This window comes from Chrysochloris asiatica, unplaced genomic scaffold (genome assembly GCF_000296735.1).
Source record: "Chrysochloris asiatica unplaced genomic scaffold, ChrAsi1.0 scaffold00017, whole genome shotgun sequence".
Classification (NCBI taxonomy): Eukaryota; Metazoa; Chordata; class Mammalia; order Afrosoricida; family Chrysochloridae; genus Chrysochloris; species Chrysochloris asiatica.
In genome coordinates, this window is record NW_006408535.1 from 12,432,338 (window position 1) to 12,452,204 (window position 19,867).

Below are 19,867 nucleotides of genomic sequence, written 5' to 3' on the forward strand. Positions count from 1 at the left end.
TTGAATTCCTGACCAGGTCTGCATGGTCTGCCACAGATTCCCCCTTATTTATTATTTATTTAAGGGATGCTGCCTGTCTTAGGCGGTCAGTGCGAATTCCTCCGTCTTACCTGTCATCAAAACTCATTGCAGCATGGTAATGGCTCTGTCTTAGGTTGCCGAGGTTCCACGTGATCCTTACCCGTCTCTGGCCACACGTCCAGCATAAACAGCCACCATCCAAAGAAGGCAGGGAGGGAGGAGACTAGGTGGGGACCCCACATGCAAGACGTTGCCAGACCACCACCTCTGCTCTAAGGTGACCGAGCAGGATCACTATGCTGAGGTTCAATCAAGTTCATAGGGGATCTTAATCTCTAGCAGAGGTAACAAACTAGAAGCCACTCAGTGCTCAACTTGAGAATTACTTATATCAGAAATTTGAGCATGTAGCTGATGAATATCCGCAGATAGGTGGCTATTATTCCACAACCTCCTAAAATGCTGTTGAATTAAGTTCCAATCAAGTTCTGGGTTTTAGCCTGTTTTTAATGGCTGAATAATAAATAATTTCATAGTGTTATGAAATTTACTAAATTTCATTTCATAGTATTCTTCATCTTTCTTGACTGGTGCTGCATAACGTTAGTTAGGAGAATTGACTGAAATACGTATTTAATTAGGTAGATAACTACAGGTCCGTTGTGGTTCTGAATTTGCAGCCATTCCCAGCCATCAGTCTTCACATCTGATTAAGACATTTAGACTTCCGCTGCCACCACCACCCTTTCCATACTCTTAACCACAATCCAGTAGCAGTAATGCTCAGAAACCTAAAGCTCTACAAAGCAATAGTAGAAAAGAATAAACTAAGATTTTCATCAACTAGAGAACTAGATTGTCAGAGTGTTACAGGGTAGCAAAGGATATGACTACCACATTATGGGAAGAAACAGCCAGCGCAAGGTAGAGACAACTAAGATACAGACAGGAAAATTGTTACTAGCCTTTGTAACTTTAGAGAGGCTTATGGAGTTCTGGTATAGTGCTATATAGGATAAGCACTCGACCACAAGGTCTGTTTGAACTGCAAGGTCAGCAGTTCACACTTGCCAGCTGCTCCTCAGAAACTCTATACTGGGTCGTTATGAGTCAGAAGCAACTTAACAACAACAACATGGTAAAGTGATTATGAATTCACAGACGTACTTTCAAATCCCAACTCAAGTATTTTCAGGTTACTATGACATGAGGTAAGTAATTTTTCTGACCCCAGGCTTGTTTTTTTGTGAAATAGAGATGATATTTTGTTGATAAGTGCCTTCAACTTAATTCCAACTCATAGCAACCCTATACAGGGTTTCCAAGGAGAAGCTGGTGTGTTTGAAGTGTTGACCTTGTGATTCACAGTCCAGTACTGATCCTATAGCACCACAGCGGGAGTCCAGAGATGAGATTAGTAGGCTGCCAAAAGAACCAAGAGATCTGTTTTGGAAGAAGTGCAGCCAGAGTGCTCCTAGTAAGCCAAGATGGCTGAACTTCATCTCTCAAACTTTCAACATGTTGTCAGGAGGGAATAGTCACTGGAGAAGGACATCATGTTTGGTAGGGTGGCGGGTCAGAGAAAAAGAGCAAGACCCCCAATGAGATGGATTGGCCAGGTGGCGGCAACGATGGACTCAAGCGTGGCAGCAGTAGTGAGGTTAGCCCAGGATCGGTTGGTGTTTTTGTTCTACTGTGCACAGGGTCACTATGAGTCAGTGCTGACTCAATGGTACCTAACAACAACAACATTAGTTCTGGAGCCGTAGTGTGGTGCTGTGAGCTAATGCAAAATCGTTTGATGCAAGGTCAGTGGTTCAAGCTATGGGTTGGAATCGACTTGGTGGCACTTAACGACAACAGCATTAAGCCTGGGCCCTTGGTCTGGCGCTGTAGGACCAGCACTGAACTGTGAACCGTAAGTTTGTGCTGCAAACTACAACATCGTTGGGTTTAAGCCCACTAGATGCTCCTTGGAAACCCTATCAGGGTTGCTATGAGTTGGAACCAACTCAACAGCACTTAACAACAATAACATGAGTCCTGGGAGGATGGTGGCTCTATACAATAAGCACTGGACTGTTAACCGCAAGGTCCATAGTTTGAGCCCCCAGCCGCTCTGTGGGACAAAGATGAGGCTTTCTGCTCCCGCAAAGATTTAAGGCCTCAGAAACTACACAGGGTTGCTGTGAGTTAAATCTGACTCAATGACACTAATAACAACATAGAAGTCCTGGTGTGGTGCTGTAGGATGAGCACTGGACTGCAAGGTTGGTTTGAACAGCAAGGTCCGTGGCTCAAATTCACCAGTTGCTCATATGAAACCCTATACAGGTTCGCTGTGAGTCGGACTTGACTTGTCAGCACTTAACAGCAGCATAGGATTACATAGCAATATTGGAAAAGCACTGTATAATAGTACCCTGCTTAAAGTGTTCATTCAGTAAATGTATCACTTTAAAGATGATAATTTCTTTCAGGTAGCATTTGGACAGTTAGTTGATGTGCAGAATCTGATTCTGGTTTATTACTATTCCTGAATGAAAGCAAAGACTGAACAACTGTATGTTATTTCTCAATTGTAGATGGATTCTGCTGATTGGTAAAAGATCAGAGTCTAAGTTTCCTTTCCACTCTAAAACTCTGATTTTATGGGAGAGGCCCACATGAAAACTGTTTTATTAACATATAGTTGTTTTTGTTGCAGAATTCAATCCAAAGGAGTTGGGTCGTGAAATGTTTTAACATAATGAGCTTTTTTTAAATCAGTTTATTTAGTTGTACTATTTACAGATTGAAAGAACTTGCCAAGAATCACTGGTGTAAGAGGTATTATTAGAATTTAATTTGAGTCTTGGAGGCTTCCAGACAGGGTTTTATCTATAGAGAGAAGCAAAACAGATGTTAGGTATTAATTAGTACCCTGGGAAATTTTAATTAGCTTTTAAGAATACAATGAAAAAGCCAGCTTTAAAATCACACATTATTTCTAAAAAGAGGCAAAATATAAATCAGAGAAAGAAAAAACTATTAAAATGCATCAAAGATGCTATTTAAGTTCCGTCTAAAATAATTTGGAATGCATTCTAATAGTATTTTTTGTTTCTCTGATTTATATTTTGCCTCTTTTCAGAAATAATGTAGAGCAACAGTTTAGAACATGGTGTTAGAGATAGAAGAAAAGAAAAAAGAACTAAAAGACCTTCCCATATTTGTTCAGACAGTCAAATGATATATTTTGTTATTGCCTACTACGGGGAGCATGGTGGCTCTACAGGATAAGCATGACTGTGAATGGCAAGGTCAGCAGTTCAAACCCACTACCACTCCTTGGGAGGAAGGAAGATGAGGCTTTTTGCTCCCACAAAAGTTTACAACCTCAGAAACACTATACGGGGTTGTTATGAGTCACAACTAACTTGGCAGCAATTGAAACAATTTTGAACCCACATAAAAGTTGAAACAACTGAACAATGACCATTGCTTTTACAACTTCTAAACTCACGAAATGTCAATATCTTATGGTATCTGCTCCATCTTCATTGCTAAACATGCCCAAACTTCCCATTGTTGGATAATCCATTAGTGGGCCATAGATATAAAAAATACTCTATCGGTATATCTGCTGTTTGATGCAGCAGAGCAGCGCAGCTGTCGTGAAGCTCTATATAGTTAAACAACATTCTTATCAACGGAGAAAAGATTGGAGTTGTCAAGCTCTTCATTCTTCTTGGATCAACTATCAACGCTCACGGAAGCAGCAGTAAGAAATCAAAAGACGTATTGCATTAGGCACATCTGCTTCACAAGACCTCTTTAAAGTGTTGAAGAGCAAAGATGTCAGTTTGAGGACTAAGGTGCACCTGACCCAAGCCATAGTATTTTCAGTAACCTCATATGCATGTAAAAACTGGACAGTTAATAAGGACGACGGTAGAAGAATTGATGCTTTTGAGTTATGGTGTTGGAGGAGAATATTGAAAGTGCCATGGGCTGCCAAAAGAACCAGTGGATCCGTTTTGGAAGAAGTGCGGCCAGAGTGTTCTTTGGAGGCCAAGATGGCCAGACTTCGTCTCTCATACTTCAGACATATTGTCAGGAGGGACCAGTCACTAGAGAAAGATACCATGTTTGGTGAGGTGAAGGGTCAGAGAATAAGAGGAAGACCCCCAATGAGATGGATTGGCCAGCATCGATGGACTCAAGCATGGCAACAGTAGTGAGGTTGGCCCAGGATAGGGCAGTATTTCGTTCTGCTGTGCATAAGGTCACTATGGGCCGGTACCGACTCCATGTCACCTCACAACAACAACAACAACATAGTTGATGCCAGGTGCCAGTGCTTATTATCTGAAGTCTTTGGCTGATTTTATTGGAGTCAAGGATAGTCAGGTTAGGGTTATCTTCTTAGTAATCTCTTGCATCTTGCATCCTAAATTTCTAGGATCTGTATGATCAGAGAAGCAATATCTGACAAATAAGTGTTTGTTGTTACTAGTGCCTTCTTGTTGACTACAGCTCATAGCAGCCCTATGTTGTTTTTATGTGCTGTGGAGTTGGTTCTGACTCATAGCCACCCTATAGGGTTTCTGAGGCTGTAAATCTTTATGGGAGCAAAAAGCCTCATCTTTCGCTCATAGAACAGCTGGTAGTTTCAAACTGCTGACCCTGAGGTTAGCAGCCCGATTTGTAACCACTACACTACCAGAGCTCCTTAGCAGCCCTATACATAACACGAAACACTGCCCAATCCTGCACCATTTTCATAGTTGTTATGCTTGAGCCCATTGTTGCTGCCACTGTGTCAGTCCATCTTCTTGGTAGTCTTTTTTTGCTGACCCTCCACTTTACCAAATGAAGTCTCGCCATCCGTGCTTCTAAGGAGCATTCTAGCTATACTTCTTCCAAGGCAGATTTGTTTGTTTTTCTGGCAGTCCGTGATAGTTTCAATTATCTTTGCCAACACCATAATTCAAATGCATCAATTCTCCAGTCTTCCTTATTCATTATCCAACTTTCACATTCATATGAGGTGATTGAAAATAACATGGCTTGGGTCAGGTGCTGTCTAGTCCTCAAACTGACATTTGTGCTCATTAACACTTTAAAGAGATCTTTTGCAGCAGATTTACCTGCAAATACATTATGTCATTTGATTTCTGTTGCTTCCATGAGCATTGACTGGGGATCCAAGCAAAAAGTCTTTGACAAGTTTAATCTCTTCTACATTTATCATGATGTAATTTATTGGTCCAGTTGTGAGGATTTTTGTGGGGTTTTTTAATACTGAGGTACAATCCATACTGAAGACTACAGTCTTTGATCTTCATCAGTAAGTATTTAAGTCCTCTTTGAGTCCAAATTTCTTGGCATAGGTGAGTGAGAATCTCCAGTGTTGCATCAGTTTGCTGAGAGATTTCAATTTGGCTCCAGATCTTTGCACATTTCTTTATAATACTCGACTTTGTCTTCTCACACTGCCCTTTGAAATTTTCTGTTCAGTTCTTTGACTTCCTCATTTCTTTCATTTGCTTTAGCATCTACATGCTGGAATACAAATTTCAGAGTGTATTCTGATGTCCATTTTTTTAGTGACTAAAGAATAAAACTCAAGCCTCAACTTGAAATATTTAAAGATTCTATGGGCAAAATATTGAATGATACAGAAAAACTCAAAAGAAGATGGAAGGGAATACACAGAGTCACTGTAACAAAAAGTAATGATCGATATTCAGCCATTTAAAGAGGTAGCATGTGATCAATAACCCAATGTACTGAAGGAAGAAGTTCAAGGCACTGGTGAAAAACAAGGTTCCAGGAATTGACAGAATACAAATTGAAATATTTGAGCCAACTGATGCAGCACTAGAGGTGCACACTCATCTATGCCAAGTAATGTGGTGAAAGCTAACTGGCCATCTGATTGGAAGAGATCCATATTTGTGCCCATTCCAAAGAGAGGTGACCCAATAAAATGTAGAAGTCATCAAATAATATCATTAATATGGCATGTAAGTAAAATTTTGCTGAAGATAAGTTTTTAAGCGGGCATAACAGTGTATCAACAAAGTACTACGAGAAATTCAAGCCAGATTTAGAAGAGGATATGGAACTAGAGATATCATTGCCAACATCAGATGGATCCTGGCTGAAAGCAGAGAATACAGGAAAGATATTTACTTGTGCTTTATTAACTATGCAAAGGCTTTCAACTACGTGGATCATGACAAACTATGGATAACATTGCCAAGAAAAGATATTCCAGAATACTTTAACTGTGCTCATGAGGAACCTGTACATAGACCAAAAGGCAGTTATCTGAACAGAATAGAAGGATACTCTATGATTTAAAATCAGGAAAGGTGAACATCAGGGTTGTATTCTTTAACCATATTTATTCAATCTGTATGCTGAACAAATAATCCAAGAAACTATATTATATGAAGACAAATGTGACATCAGGATTGGAAGAAGACCTACAACCTACAATATGTTGATGATATACAATCTTGCTTTCTAGAAGCTAAGAGGTCTTAAAATAATTACTGATGAAGATCAAGTACTACAGCCATCAATATGGTTTGTACTTCAATGTAAAGAAAGCAAAAGTCCTCACAACTGGATCAATAAATAACATGATATATGGAGAAAAAAAATGGAAATATTAAAATCGTTTTGTTTGGATCCATAATCAACACTCATGGAAGCAGCAGTCAAGAAATCAAAAGTTGTGTATTGCATTAGGCAAATCTGCTCAGGACCTCTTTGTAGTTTCAAGAGCAAAGATATCGAGAGTGCCTCACCTAAAGCATATTTTCAGTTACCTCATATGCATGTGAAAGTTGGACAGTGAATAAGGAAGACTGGAGAAGAATTGATACATTTGAGTTATAGTGTTGGAGAAAAAAACTGAAAAAGCCATGGACTGTCAGAAGAACAAATACATCTGTGTAGGAAGAAGTATGGACAGAATGCTACTTGAAATCCAGGATGATGAAACTTCACCTCTCATGCTTCATGCAGAAGGGACCAGTCCTTGGTGAAGAACATCATGATTGGTAAAGTGGAGGATCATCAAAAACGAGAAAGACCACCAATGAGATGAATTGGCACAGTGGCAGCAGCAATGGGCTCAAGTGCAACAACAATTGTGAGAATAGTGCAGGACTGGGCAGTGTTTTCTTCTGTTGTGCATAGGGTTGCTATGAGTTGGAATTGATGTGACAGCACCTAACAACGAGTCCTAGTGTGATGATGCGATAATGCGCTGGATCACAAAGTCAGTTTGAACCGCAAGATCAGCAGTTCATACACATCAACCACTCACCCAGAAACAGGGTCCCTATGAGTCGGAACCGACTTGACAGCACTTAACAACAATGAAGCATCTTTCTGATATTGCCTATTTCAGCCAAGACCCATCTAATGTCAATAGTGATGTTTCTTGTTCCAAAGTCCTCTTCTGAATCTTTAAATTTCTGGCAGCGCTTTGTTGATACACTGCTGAAATTATTTTTTAAATTATCATCAGCAACATTTTAGTTGCATGTAATAATGATATTATTGGATGATTTCCATATTGTGTTTAGTCACCTTTTTTGGAATGGGCACAAACATGGATCTCTTCAGTTGACTGACTGGGTAGCTTTCTTCCAAATTTCTTGGCATAGATGAGTGAGTGTCTTCAGTGCTGCATCAGTTGTTGAAATATTTCAATTTGTATTCTGTCCATTACTGGAGCATTGCTTTGCACCAATGCCTGCCGTGAATCTTGGACTTCTTCCTTTAATACCATTGGTTCTTAATCATATACTACCTTTTGAGATGGTTGAACGTTGACCAATTGTTTTTAATACAGTGATTCTGTGCATTCCTACCGCCTTCTTTTGATGCTTCACGTGTCATTCAATATTTTTCCCGTAGAACAGTATTGCAAGTCAAGGCTTGAACTTTTTTCTTCAGGTCTTTCAGCTTGAGAAATGCTGAATGTGTTCTTCCATTTTGGGTTTCTGACTCCAGTTTTTCACAGTTCATTATACTATTTTTTCTTCTCAAACTGCCCTCTGAAATTTTCTGCTTAGCTCTTTTACTTCATTGTTTCTTCTTGTTGCATTAGATATCTCTGTGCTCAAGAGCAAGTTTCAGAGTCTCCCCTAACATTTATTATGGTCTCTTTTTGCCTGTCTTTTAAATGACCTTTTGCTTTCTTTCTGTATGATCTTCATGGTATCATGGCATAACTCTGCCTGTAATGTCTTCTACTCTTCGGTCATTAGTGTCTACTGCATCAAATCTGTTGTTGGGATATATTCAAGGTCATATTTTGGCTCTCATGATTTTGTTTGCATTTTCATTGGGTTCAGCCTGAACTTGCCTGTGAGCAGTTGATGGTCTGTTCCACAGGTTTCCCTTGGCTTTGTTTTGACTGATGATATGGAGCTTCTGCATCATCTACTTGCATAGATGTACTCAATTTGATTCCTGTGTATTCCATCTGGTGAGACTCACATGTATAGTCACTATGTGTGTTGTTGGAAAAAGTATTTGCAAGCAATAAGTCTTGGAAAATTGGTCTTGCAAAACTCTGTCATCATTTCTACCATCAAAGCCTTATTTTACATCTACTGATCCTACTTCTTCTTTTCCAACTTTCACATTGCAATCACCAGTAATTATCAATACATCTTGATTGCATGTTTGATCAAGTTTAGTAAAGAAGGTAAAATTCTTCAGTTTCATCATCATTGACTTTACTGGTATAATAGTGGTATAACTGGTCTGCCTTGTAGGCATATGGATATTATCCTACTGCTGACAGTATTGTCTTTTAAGATAGATCATGAGCTGCTCTTTTTACAATAAATGCTATGCCGTTCCTCTTCATTCCCACCATAGTAAACTATGAGTTTTGATTCAAAATAGCCAATACCTGTCCATATTGATCTTTATGCATTCCATTGCATTTTTGACTACTTCCAGTTTTCCTAGACTCATATTCCATACAGTCCACAATCTGGTTATTAATAGATGTTTGCTGCCTTTGTTCTCATTTTGAGTTGTTCCACATCAGCAAATGGAATTCCTGAAAGTCTTGCTTCATCCACGTCATTAAGACCAGTACGAATTTGAGGAAGCAACTCTTTCCCAGTCATATTTTGAGTGCCTTCCAACTTTAGGGGCTCATTTTCTGGCATTATGTCTGACAGTGTTCTGCTGTGATTCATAAGCTTTTCAGTGACAAACCTTTCAGAAGTGGTCTACCTCTCCTTCTTCCTAGTCAGTCGTAGTCTGGAAGTTCTGTTGAAACCTGTCTATCATGAGTGACCCTTACTGTTCAGTGCCGTCAAGTCGGTTCCAACTCATAGTGTCCCTGCATGGAGTTTCCTAGAAGCAGCTGGTGAGTTTGAACTGCTGACCTTTCAGTTCAAACCAACCCTGTGGACCAGTGCTTAACTTACAGAGCCACAACAGGACTCCATGGTTGACCCTGCTGGTACTTAAAATACTGTTGGCATAGCTTCCAGCATCACAGCAACACACAGGCTTCCACAGTACAAAAAGTGATAGATGAGTGGTATATAAGTGAGTTATAGACCCTGAAGCCCCATGGCAATGCTATTTATGAGTGAAGCCCTTGATAATGCAAATGGCTTACCCCAGACTACTAGCCTAAATGTTGGCAGCTGAAACCCACCCATTGGTTTCACAGACAAAAACCCTGGAACTCTTCTCCCATCAGGTCACAACGATCATATAGAGCATTTCTACTCTAACACATGGAGTAGCAATCTGAGTCAACTCAGCAGCAACATGTTTGGTTTTATTCTTAAGTAAAAATGTTGTTGTTGTTAGGTACCATCTAGTCATTTCTGAGTCACAGTACCCCTATGTATAACAGAATGAAACTGCACAGTTGTCACAATCGTTGCTACGCCTGTGCCCATTACTACTCTCACTGTGCCTGTCCATCCTGTTGGGGATCTTCCTTTTTTTCACTGACCCTCCACTTTACCAAGCATGATGGCCTTCTCTAGGGACTGATTCCTACTGATAATATGCCCAAAGTATGAGAGATGAAGTCTCACCATACTGCCTTCAAAGGAGCATTCTGGCACTTCTTCCAACACAGATTTGTTTGTTCTTTTAACAGTATTCCCTTGTTCTTTTCTAATTACTGATTCTTGTTCTATGTACAGGTTCCCTCATGAGCACAATTAAGTGTTCTGGAATACCTATTCTTTGCTATGTAACCCACAGTTTTTCATGATCCACAGAGTCAAAACCCTTTGCATAGTCAATAAAGTAGAAGCAAACATCTTTCTGGTAGTTTCTGCTTTCATACAAGGTCTGTCTGATGTCAGCCATGATACCCCTCATTCCACATCCTTGTCTGAATCTGGCTTGAACTTCTGGTAGTTACCTTTCAATGTAATTTTGCAGCCAGTTTTGAATTGATCAAAATTTTACTTGCATGTGATATTGCTTGATGATGTCTACATTCTTTTGGGTCGCTCCTCTTTGGAATGAGCACAAATATGGATTTTTTCCAGTTGACCAGTTAGCTGTATTTCAAATTTCTAGGCATACATGAGTGATCGCCTCTAGTGCTCCATCAATTTGTTGAAAGATTTCAGTTTGTATTCCATCAATTCTCTGAGCCTTGTTCTTTACCAACGCCTTCAATGCACCTTGAACTTCTTCCTTCAGTATCATTGGTTGTTGATTTTATGCTATCTCTTGAAATGGTTGTGAACACTGACCATTTCTTTTTGGTACAGTGACTCTGTACGATTACTTCCAACTTCTTTTGATGTCTTTTGCATCATTCACTACTTTGCTCATAGAATCCTTCAGTATTTCAAGTCAAGGCTTGAATTTTTTTCTTCTCTTCTTTCAGATTGAGAAATGCTGAGTGTGTTCTTCCTGTTGGTTTTCTAACTCCTGGTCTATGCACATTTCGTAATACTTGACTGTCTTCTTCTTGTTCAGCTCTTGTACTTCCTCACTTCTTCATTTGCTTTAGCATCTCTACTCTGAAAAGCAAATTTCAGAGTCTCTTCTGACATTCGTTTTGTCTTTTCCTTCTTTCTTGTATTCTTAATGATGTCATCGCACAACTCTTCTGGTCTTTTGTATTAGTGTCTAATGCTTCAAATGTGTTCTTGAGATGACCTCTAAATTCATATGGAATATATTTAGGGTCATAGTTTGGCTCTTGTGGACTTGTCTTAATTTTCTTGAACTTCAGCCTGAACTTGCATATGAGCAATAATTAACAAATACATCTTGATTGCATGTTTGATCAATTTCAGACTGAAGAGGTTGGTAGAATTCTTCAATTTTATCATCATTGGCATTAGTGGTTGGTGCATAAATTTGAACAATAGTGTATTAACTGGTCTTCCTTGTAGGTATATGAATAGTTGTTGTTGTTAAGTGCCATCGAGTCAGTTCCGATCCATAGCGACCCTGTATAGGGTTTCCAAGGAGCAGCTAGTGAGCTTGAACCACAGACCTTGTAGTTCAAGTGGCTTTGCAGTCTGATGCATTAGCCCACAGTGCCACACCAGGACTCCATATGAGTAGTATCCTATCACAAATAGCATTATACTTCAAGATAGATCTTGAAATGTTCTTTTTGATGATGAATGGGACACCATTCCTCTTCAGTTTGTCATTCCCGGTGTAGTAAAAATCCTATGACTGTCAGATTCAGAATGGCCAATAGCAGTACATTTCAGCTCACTAATGCCTAGGATATCAATCTTTATGCCATTCCATTTCATTTTCGACACTTTCAAATTTCCTAGATTCATGTTTTGTACATTCTTGTTCTGATTATTTATGGATATTTGCAGCCGTTTCTCCTGATTTAGAGTTGTGCCCATCAACAAATGAAAGTCCCAAAAGCTTTACTCCATTCATGTCATCATGGTCACCTCTACATTGAGGAGACAGGTCTTCCCAAGTGATATTTTGAGTGCCTTTCACCCTGAGGTGCTCATCTTTCAACACTGTGCTTGATTGGTTAGTTGGTTATGAGCAGCGGAATCAGTTCTGACTCATAGTGACCTCATATAGGCTTTAAAAGGCTATAAACTTTACAGGAGTAGAAAGCCTAACCTTTTTCCTGTGGAACCTCTGCTAGTTTCAAACTGCTGACCTTGAGATTAGCAGCCTAACTCATAACCACTACACTTACCAGAGCTCCTTTTCAATACTATGTCTGATTGTGTTCTGGTGCTATGTTCAACGACTGTTTATAAAGTTTCCAGTGGCTAAATATTTAGTAGTTTGCCTCTCCTTCCTAGTCTGTCTTCATCTAGAAGCAGAGCTGAAATCTGTCCACCACGGATGACCTTTCTATTATTTAAAATACTGGTGACATGACTTCCAAAAGTACAGCAACATGCAAGGCACCACAATACAACAAATTGACAGATTAGTGATAGTGAATAAATATTAGGTGGTGAAAAATACATTTTTTCAGGATATCTTTGCTTTCATATGACAGGCTGAAATAGTCAAGCTTTAAGTTTTCAAGCAATTTAGAAAACAAAGAACATGTTTTAAATAGAAATTTTTGTAAGGACTTGAATTGTTATTGGTTTAAAAGGGCTTTTGTTATATGTGAAGGAAAATATATGCACTATATTTGACAACGTAACTACAACAACAGGCTCAAAAATAACAGGTGTAAAGATGGCGCAAACTTGGTAATGCATAGGGTTGCTATGAGTTGAAGTCAACGTGGTGGCAGTTAACAACAAAACAAGAACAGATAAACATTTCATTTAGATATGACTGCAACTATAAAATCTTTTTTTTTCTTCTGTCCCCTAGGAGATTTTGACGAATTCACTCATGATAATCATGACATCATGTTGAAAAGCATAGCTGAAGACCTTCGTAATTGCTTACCTCTAGAAACCATGCTTTCCTCAGAACATCTAGCCCTTCAGAAAGTAAGTATATTAAGGAACCCTGATGGTGCCATTGGTTAAATGTTGAGCTGCTAACTCAAAGGTTGGTAGTTTTAACCTAGCAGTTACTCTGCAGGAAAAAGATGAGGCAGTCTGCCTCCGTAAAGATCGTCATTGTTGTTGTTAAGTGCCAATCATAGGAATATTTTATAGGGTTTCCAAGGAGCAACTGGTGACCAGTGCTTATCCTACAGTGCCACACAGCCGTGGAAACCCTATGGAGCAGTTCTACTCTGTCCTACAGGCTTGTTGTGATTCAGAATCAACTTGACACCAGTGGCTTGGCAATGCTTCTTAGGGATTCTATTTCAATTACGGTGATGGTTTTTATCCCCTTATAACTTTATGCTTAAAATCTGTGGTGCTATGAGTTATTTAATGTCTCTTCCAACTGTAGTCTTTGTAAACTTCTGACAAATAACTTTTTTCTGATGGGTCTGGGTAAGAAAAGGTGTTGGAAGATGCTGATGGGTCAAATGATTCAGCTGTGAGTGATTGTTACACATTTCCTCCTGATTGGTCAGGTTTGCCATCCTGCTGTGTATACAATGAACCACTTCAGAACAGAGGTGGGGCTCTCACTAACATCAAATAAGAACCAGGAGTAGAATGTGTCCTTTAGGCCCCAAGATCCCTGCACATTGAACCTCCTTAGCGTACAGACAGAAAGCTGTGATACCAGAGGAGTGGCAGAGGAGCAGCAGCCACAGAACCAAGAGTCAGAGGTCAAGACGGAGCAGTGGGCTTCCCAGCACATGGAGCAAATAAAGCTGAGTGCCTTTGAGCAAGAGCCTTGCTTGCAGATTGGGGTGCATCCAGGCACTTAATTGGGAAGCTAAGTTTTCTGATCCACAGAGCTACAGCCTAGTACCTTCAGGCTGAGGCTTATGGTAGAGTTGATATATTCTGTGAACATTCAGCAGGCCTAAGAGAGCTTTGTAACATTGCCAGAGCAGGGCAGACGCCAGGTCAAGGGACTGAGAGTCAGAGAGAGGCCTCTGTGGGACCAGCAGAGGAGAGGCTGGCCTGACAGTGAGGCTGACTGTGCCTTGAACATTTCTGACCCTGAATGGTAACCTGTTAGATTCCCTAATAAACCCCCTAACTATGAGTGAGGTGTCTTTGAGTTCTGTGTGCCCGTTGCAATAAACTATCAAACCCAGATGAGAAGTAGAGTGTGCTGTGGGAGATATGGTGGGTGTCATTTGTTTTTTTTTTTGCAAAAACAAAGTTCACACTCTCCTCTCTTGTACTTTTTTGTAATTCAGGTATTTGAGTGCTTGTTAAATGTTTGGCCATTTGATAGACCCGATGTGGTACTGTGGACTAATGTGCTGGACTGCAAGGTCTCTTTGAACCACAAGATTGGCAGTTCAAGCTCACCAGCCACTCCTCAGAAACTCTGTACAGGGTCGCTGAGTCGGTATGGACTCGACAGCACTTAACAACAATAACAACAACATGCAAGACACAAAGGAACCCTGATAGCATAGTGAGTTACATGTTGGGCTGCTAACTGGAAATTCAGTAGTTTGAACCCACCAGCCATTCCACAGGAGAAAGATGAGATTTTCTGCTCCTGTAAAGATTTACATCCTCAGAAACCCTAAACAGGGTCGCTACTAGTTGGAACCAACTCAATGACACACAGCAGCAGCACAGAGATGTGTAAAGCATGATCTCTGCCTCCTAGTTATAAAGATCAAACTCATTCTTTGTAAAACACTTGTCAAAACATACACAGTAGTTTGAGAATAAATACCTAAATTTAACTAATATGTCATCACTGGACTGCTAACAGCAAAGTCAGCAGTTCAAACCCACCAACCACTCCTTAGAAACCCAATATATAGGTTGCTTTGAGTCAGAATCGACTTGATGACACTTTACAACAACAACATAAAAATGGATGGAGTTCTGAGAAGGAAGACAACAGTGACAGCAGAAGTACTTAGGAAAAGTGTTATGGAAGAAGTGGATTTTAGTGAGACTCCGAAAAAGGATTAGTAATATTGAATAATGGGGACAACATGAGTACAGGCTAGAAGCTACCTGAATTTAGTCTTGAGCTATCAGCATTGTGAGACGATATGCTTACAGCTGCCTGTTGGGTAGCAGTGGGAAAGAAGGTAGGTTTAATCATTTAGGGTTTAAGTCATAGTAAAGACAGCCAGACAAATCAATAAAACCCAACAAAACCCAGAAGCTCTAGTGAGGCAGAACAGACAGGCATGTCTGAAAAGATGATCAAACAACCTATCAAAAACCTTTGTGTGTTTTTCATTTCTCCACTACCTTCTTTCTTTAGCCTGCAACCATGAAATATATCTGAAAGAGGATCAAGGTTTCTTAAATAGACATTTTGTATGTAGAAAAAAAGTTTCCGACAGAAAAGAAATTCTACAATTTCTTTAGACCCGTTCCACAAAACATATATTTACTTTTTCCTGTTTTTGTCCTTTGCTTCTCACCAGCATTCCTTTTTACATAAAAAGTCAATTTTTGCAATCTTCCATAAAACAGAAGTGGGTGCCTTCTAGGAACTTACATAATTTTTTACTCTTCACCTCTATTTTTTCATTCTTTGTGTTTTACTCTCCTTTTTCATATAGTATTGGTCTATTCCCTTTTATTTTTATTTAAGATTAAGGCTAGAGCCATAAACAAATTTGGGGACGGGATTGGCTGCAGATAGGACACAAAGAAACTTTTTGGGATGGTGGAAATGTCTTGCATTTGAATTGTGGGAATGGTATTGCTAATAAAATTCTAGTTTGTGCATACAATGGTTTATTCCAAGCAAAATGTGTTTAAACATATCTCTGTATGCCTACAGACAAGTTCTCTTGGTAATTCACTTGTATTAGTCTAGTTTGCTGCTTGCTAAGTGCTGTCAAGTCAGTCCCGACTCATAGTGACCCTTTCTAGAGGTTCCAAGTAGTGACTGGTGGGTTTGAGTCACCAGCCTTATGGTTAGCAGTCCAGTACTTATCCTGCTATAATGCTTTTCCTCCTTAGTCTGGTTGTTGTTGTTGTTAAGTGCCATTGAGTCAGTTCCAACTTAAAAATAATAAAGATTCTTTATGTGTGGTAGAAATAAATGATATTGAGGTCAAGGTTAATACCAAATTTTTAAGAAAACTCGAATGAACATCATCCCAAATCATTGAAGCTTTGCAACAAGTTTGCTGAAATGTTCCACATGAAACAATAGTTTTTAAATGAATCAAGTATTTTAAGAAAGGTTGGGAAGAGATCAAAGATAAGTCAAGAGAGGGAAGGCTGTCAACCTTGACAAATAAAACTGTGACTAAATCCAGAAACTGGTGCAAAAAGGTCGAAGGTCGTAGAATGACCATTGATGCAATAGCTGCTGAAGTGGGATTTCACGTGGCTTGGCATTTTCTGTTTTAAGCAAATATCATGGTCTCACCAGGCTTTAGGCTCGATGGGTACCAACAATGTTGTATGAAGATCCACCAGCCAAGAGTCTTTGAAGCTAATGAAGACACTTTTATGGAATGAATCTTATCCAGGGAACAGTCTTGAGTTTACTAATGTAATTCAGAGAGCAAGGTTGAATCAAAATAGTGGCTTCTTAGGGCATCTGCTTGATCAGTTCAATTCAAGGCAGAGAGGTCAGCTCAGAGGTTATGGCGACTGTTTTTGGAATTCCAAAAGGGTAATCTTGATAGATTTTCTTAAAGGACACAGGATGATCATAGGGGTTTACTGTGAAAAAGTTTTAAGAAAATTGAAAGCTGCATTGGTGAGAAAACGGACAAGAAAGTTACACTAAGGAATTATTTTTCTATCATGACAATGCACCTACTCATTCTTTGAACATGCCCAGGACTGTCCTATGAGAATTTGTTGGGAACCCTTACCCCATATACCCTACAGTCCAATCTTGTTCCTTCAGACTTTTTTTTTTTGAAAGCTTTTATTATGTTTTATTATGAATTGAGTGATCTTTTACAGGACAGATCATCAGTTTTATACACAACAAATCATGTTTTATTTCATATGCAGTGATTAAAATCCCCTCCATGCACCATTGGTTAACAGTATTATACTCTATTCACTTTTTTTTTTCATGTCAAAAAATGCAGAAAAATATATATTCTTTTAAATGTCCAAAGGACACATTTTACAAGCCAGTCTCCTGCCCACAGGCACTCAGCCTTTCTCATTCCATGGATCTGGAGTTCTCAGCTCCTCCATCTCTGTGCCATTGCCTCTGCTTCCGTCTTTGCTGTCACTACTCTTCTGGTTAGGTTCCCACACTCTGCTCATGTTCTTCCCTGGTCCTAGAGTCCTCTGTTCCTGGAATGAAAGATCAACTACCCCTACCTTTTTGTTGCGCATCTTCTACATTCAGATGTATTTTTGTTCTCAAAACTCAAAGAGCATTTCAGAGGAACATGATTTGAGACCCTTGAGAATGTTGGAACTGTAGGTTTGATATGGTATTAAGAGTACAGAATTCTTCAGGGAAGCGTGGTTGTTGTTGCTAAGTGCTGTCCAGTTGGTTCCAACTCGTAGCAACTCTGTAAAGGCTTTCTGAGAAAAGGCTGGTGAGTTTGAACTGCATACCTTGTGGTTCAAACTGACTTTGTTATCCAGTGCATTATACTGCAGCACCACAGGAGAGATTGAAACACTGCCTTCAGAAGACATAGATGGAGGATATGTATGGGAACAATTGCTTTTTTGATATTTTGTTTAATAAAGGTTTCTTATGATTTTGTAGCAAATACTTTGTGACTTAGCTTCACTTTGGTGGGTAAATTTATGGTCGTACAATATATTCCCCACCACTCATCTGTCAGTTTGTCATACTGGGGAGCCTTGCCTGTTGCTGTGATGCTAGAAGCTGTGCCACCAGTATTTTAAATATCAACAGGGTCACCATGGTGAATTAGTTTCATCAGAGCTTCCAGACTAAGACAGACAAGGAAGAAGGAAAGGTGGACTACTTCAGAATGTTTAGTCACTGAAAACCTTATGAATAGTAATGGAACATTGTCAGATATAGTGCCAGATAATGAGCCTTTAGGTTGGATGGCACTCAAAATAGAATCTCTTTGAGTCAGAACCGACTCAACAGGCCTCACAACAGCAACAACATACTCCAGTAATTCTATTAAAATTTATTTTAAAGATTCTGAAGCCACTCTCCCTGAATTGAATCATTTACTAGCTGTTTGATGCTGGATAAGTTACTTAACTTATATAATTCAGGTCCTTCATCTATGAAAGTAGTTAATAATTTCTGTTTAATAGAATTTTTCCGAGTATTTAATAGTAATAATAGTTACTAATTAAAAGAATTGTTGCAAGATTTAAATTATTTAATATATGTAAAGTTCTTTAAAAATGCCTGGTACCTACTAAGCACTTTATAAATACTCTCTATTTTAGTAATAGTAGTAGCAGTAGAGAGCCCTGGTGTGGTGCTGTAGGGTAAGCACTGGACTGCTAACTGCGAAATTGACAGTTCAGATCTGCCAGCTGCTCTCAGAAACCCTATACAAGGTATGTTTGAGTTAGAACCTACTTGATAACATACAACAGTAGCAGTAAAAGTGACCATTTGCTTTCATAAACAATTCTGCTCTGTCCTGTAGGTTCACTAGGAATTGAAGCCAATTCAATGACAACAGGTTTTGTTTTGTTTTACTACTATTACAACAATTATGTCCACTGCTGTTATTATTGTTGCTATATTCTGTGTTATAGTAAGAGAGGATGGCCAAGTTAAAATTATTTACCAGCTTCATTATAATAATCACGTTCATCCTTTTTTATCGTGTTGGTTGCCGTCCTACATCTTTCTCTATTCCTGAAATGATTAATTGCTGGTTGTCTTTACACCTTTCTTTTTCCTGATTTTTATGTTCCCTGTTATGCCATTGTATCAATGACCCTTTACTTGAAGGCTAAGCTCAATCTTGGATCTTTTCCCTCTTACTATTTCTAAGATTTACCAATTTCAACTCAACAAATATTCCTTCAGAAGGACCGCATGCTTAATAAAGTAAAGGGACATCCTCAAGGGGATGGACTGACATAGTGGCTGCAACAATGAGATTGAACACTGATTGTGAGGATGGCACAGAATGTGGCAGTGTTTTATTCTATTGTACATAGGGTCACTATGAGTCAGAACCAATTTAACGGCTGGTGTGGCACTGTGGATTAATGCGCTGAACTGTGAATTTGATTTGATCCATAAGATTGATGGTTCAAGTTCACCGGCTGCTCCTCCGAAACCCTGTACAGGGTCATTATGAGTCAGAACCAACTTGATGGCACTTAACAACAACAACGACAGGAGTGCTATTAAGTAAATGACATGCTTTTAGCTCTCATAGAATTTGCAACTTGATAATTTACCTTACTTTGTAATATGTATCAAACCCTTTTAGGGAGTGTGGTGACTCTAAGGATGAGCACTAGACTGGGAATTACAATGTCAGCAGTTCGAGTCCACCAACTATTCCTTGAGTAAAGGATGAGGCTTTCTGCTCCTGCAAAGATATACAGCCTTGGAGGCCCTGTACAGAGTTACTATTAGTTGGAACTAACTCAATAGCACTTAACAACAACAGCGACAACATCAAATCCTTTTATTGACTCTAATTCTGCCTTTCTTTTTGGTTTCATGTAAGTTTTTTTTTAGAAAATCTTAATATGAACATGGTGAAAAGGTAATTATTTTTATATTGAAGCCTTTATTATTCCCACTGACAATCATTTTTTAGCTCTTAAAAAAGAAATCTTCTGATGCCTTGTTTCTTTAGGTTCCATCTTAGGTCTGTTAATACCTAGATCTTTCTCCTCTACTTTATCTCTTTTTT

At 39.2% G+C, this 19,867-nt stretch overlaps 1 protein-coding gene across 1 annotated transcript in view; it reads left to right on the forward strand.

Moving 5' to 3' along the window:
* The window catches only part of LOC102813880, a 67,030-nt gene that overhangs the window by 9,496 nt on the left and 37,667 nt on the right, over positions 1–19,867 (forward strand). Inside the window, exon 2 of the mRNA XM_006835352.1 lies at positions 12,865–12,986. Coding sequence (XP_006835415.1) covers positions 12,865–12,986 — 122 coding nt within the window. The remainder of the gene's footprint in view (positions 1–12,864; positions 12,987–19,867) is intronic.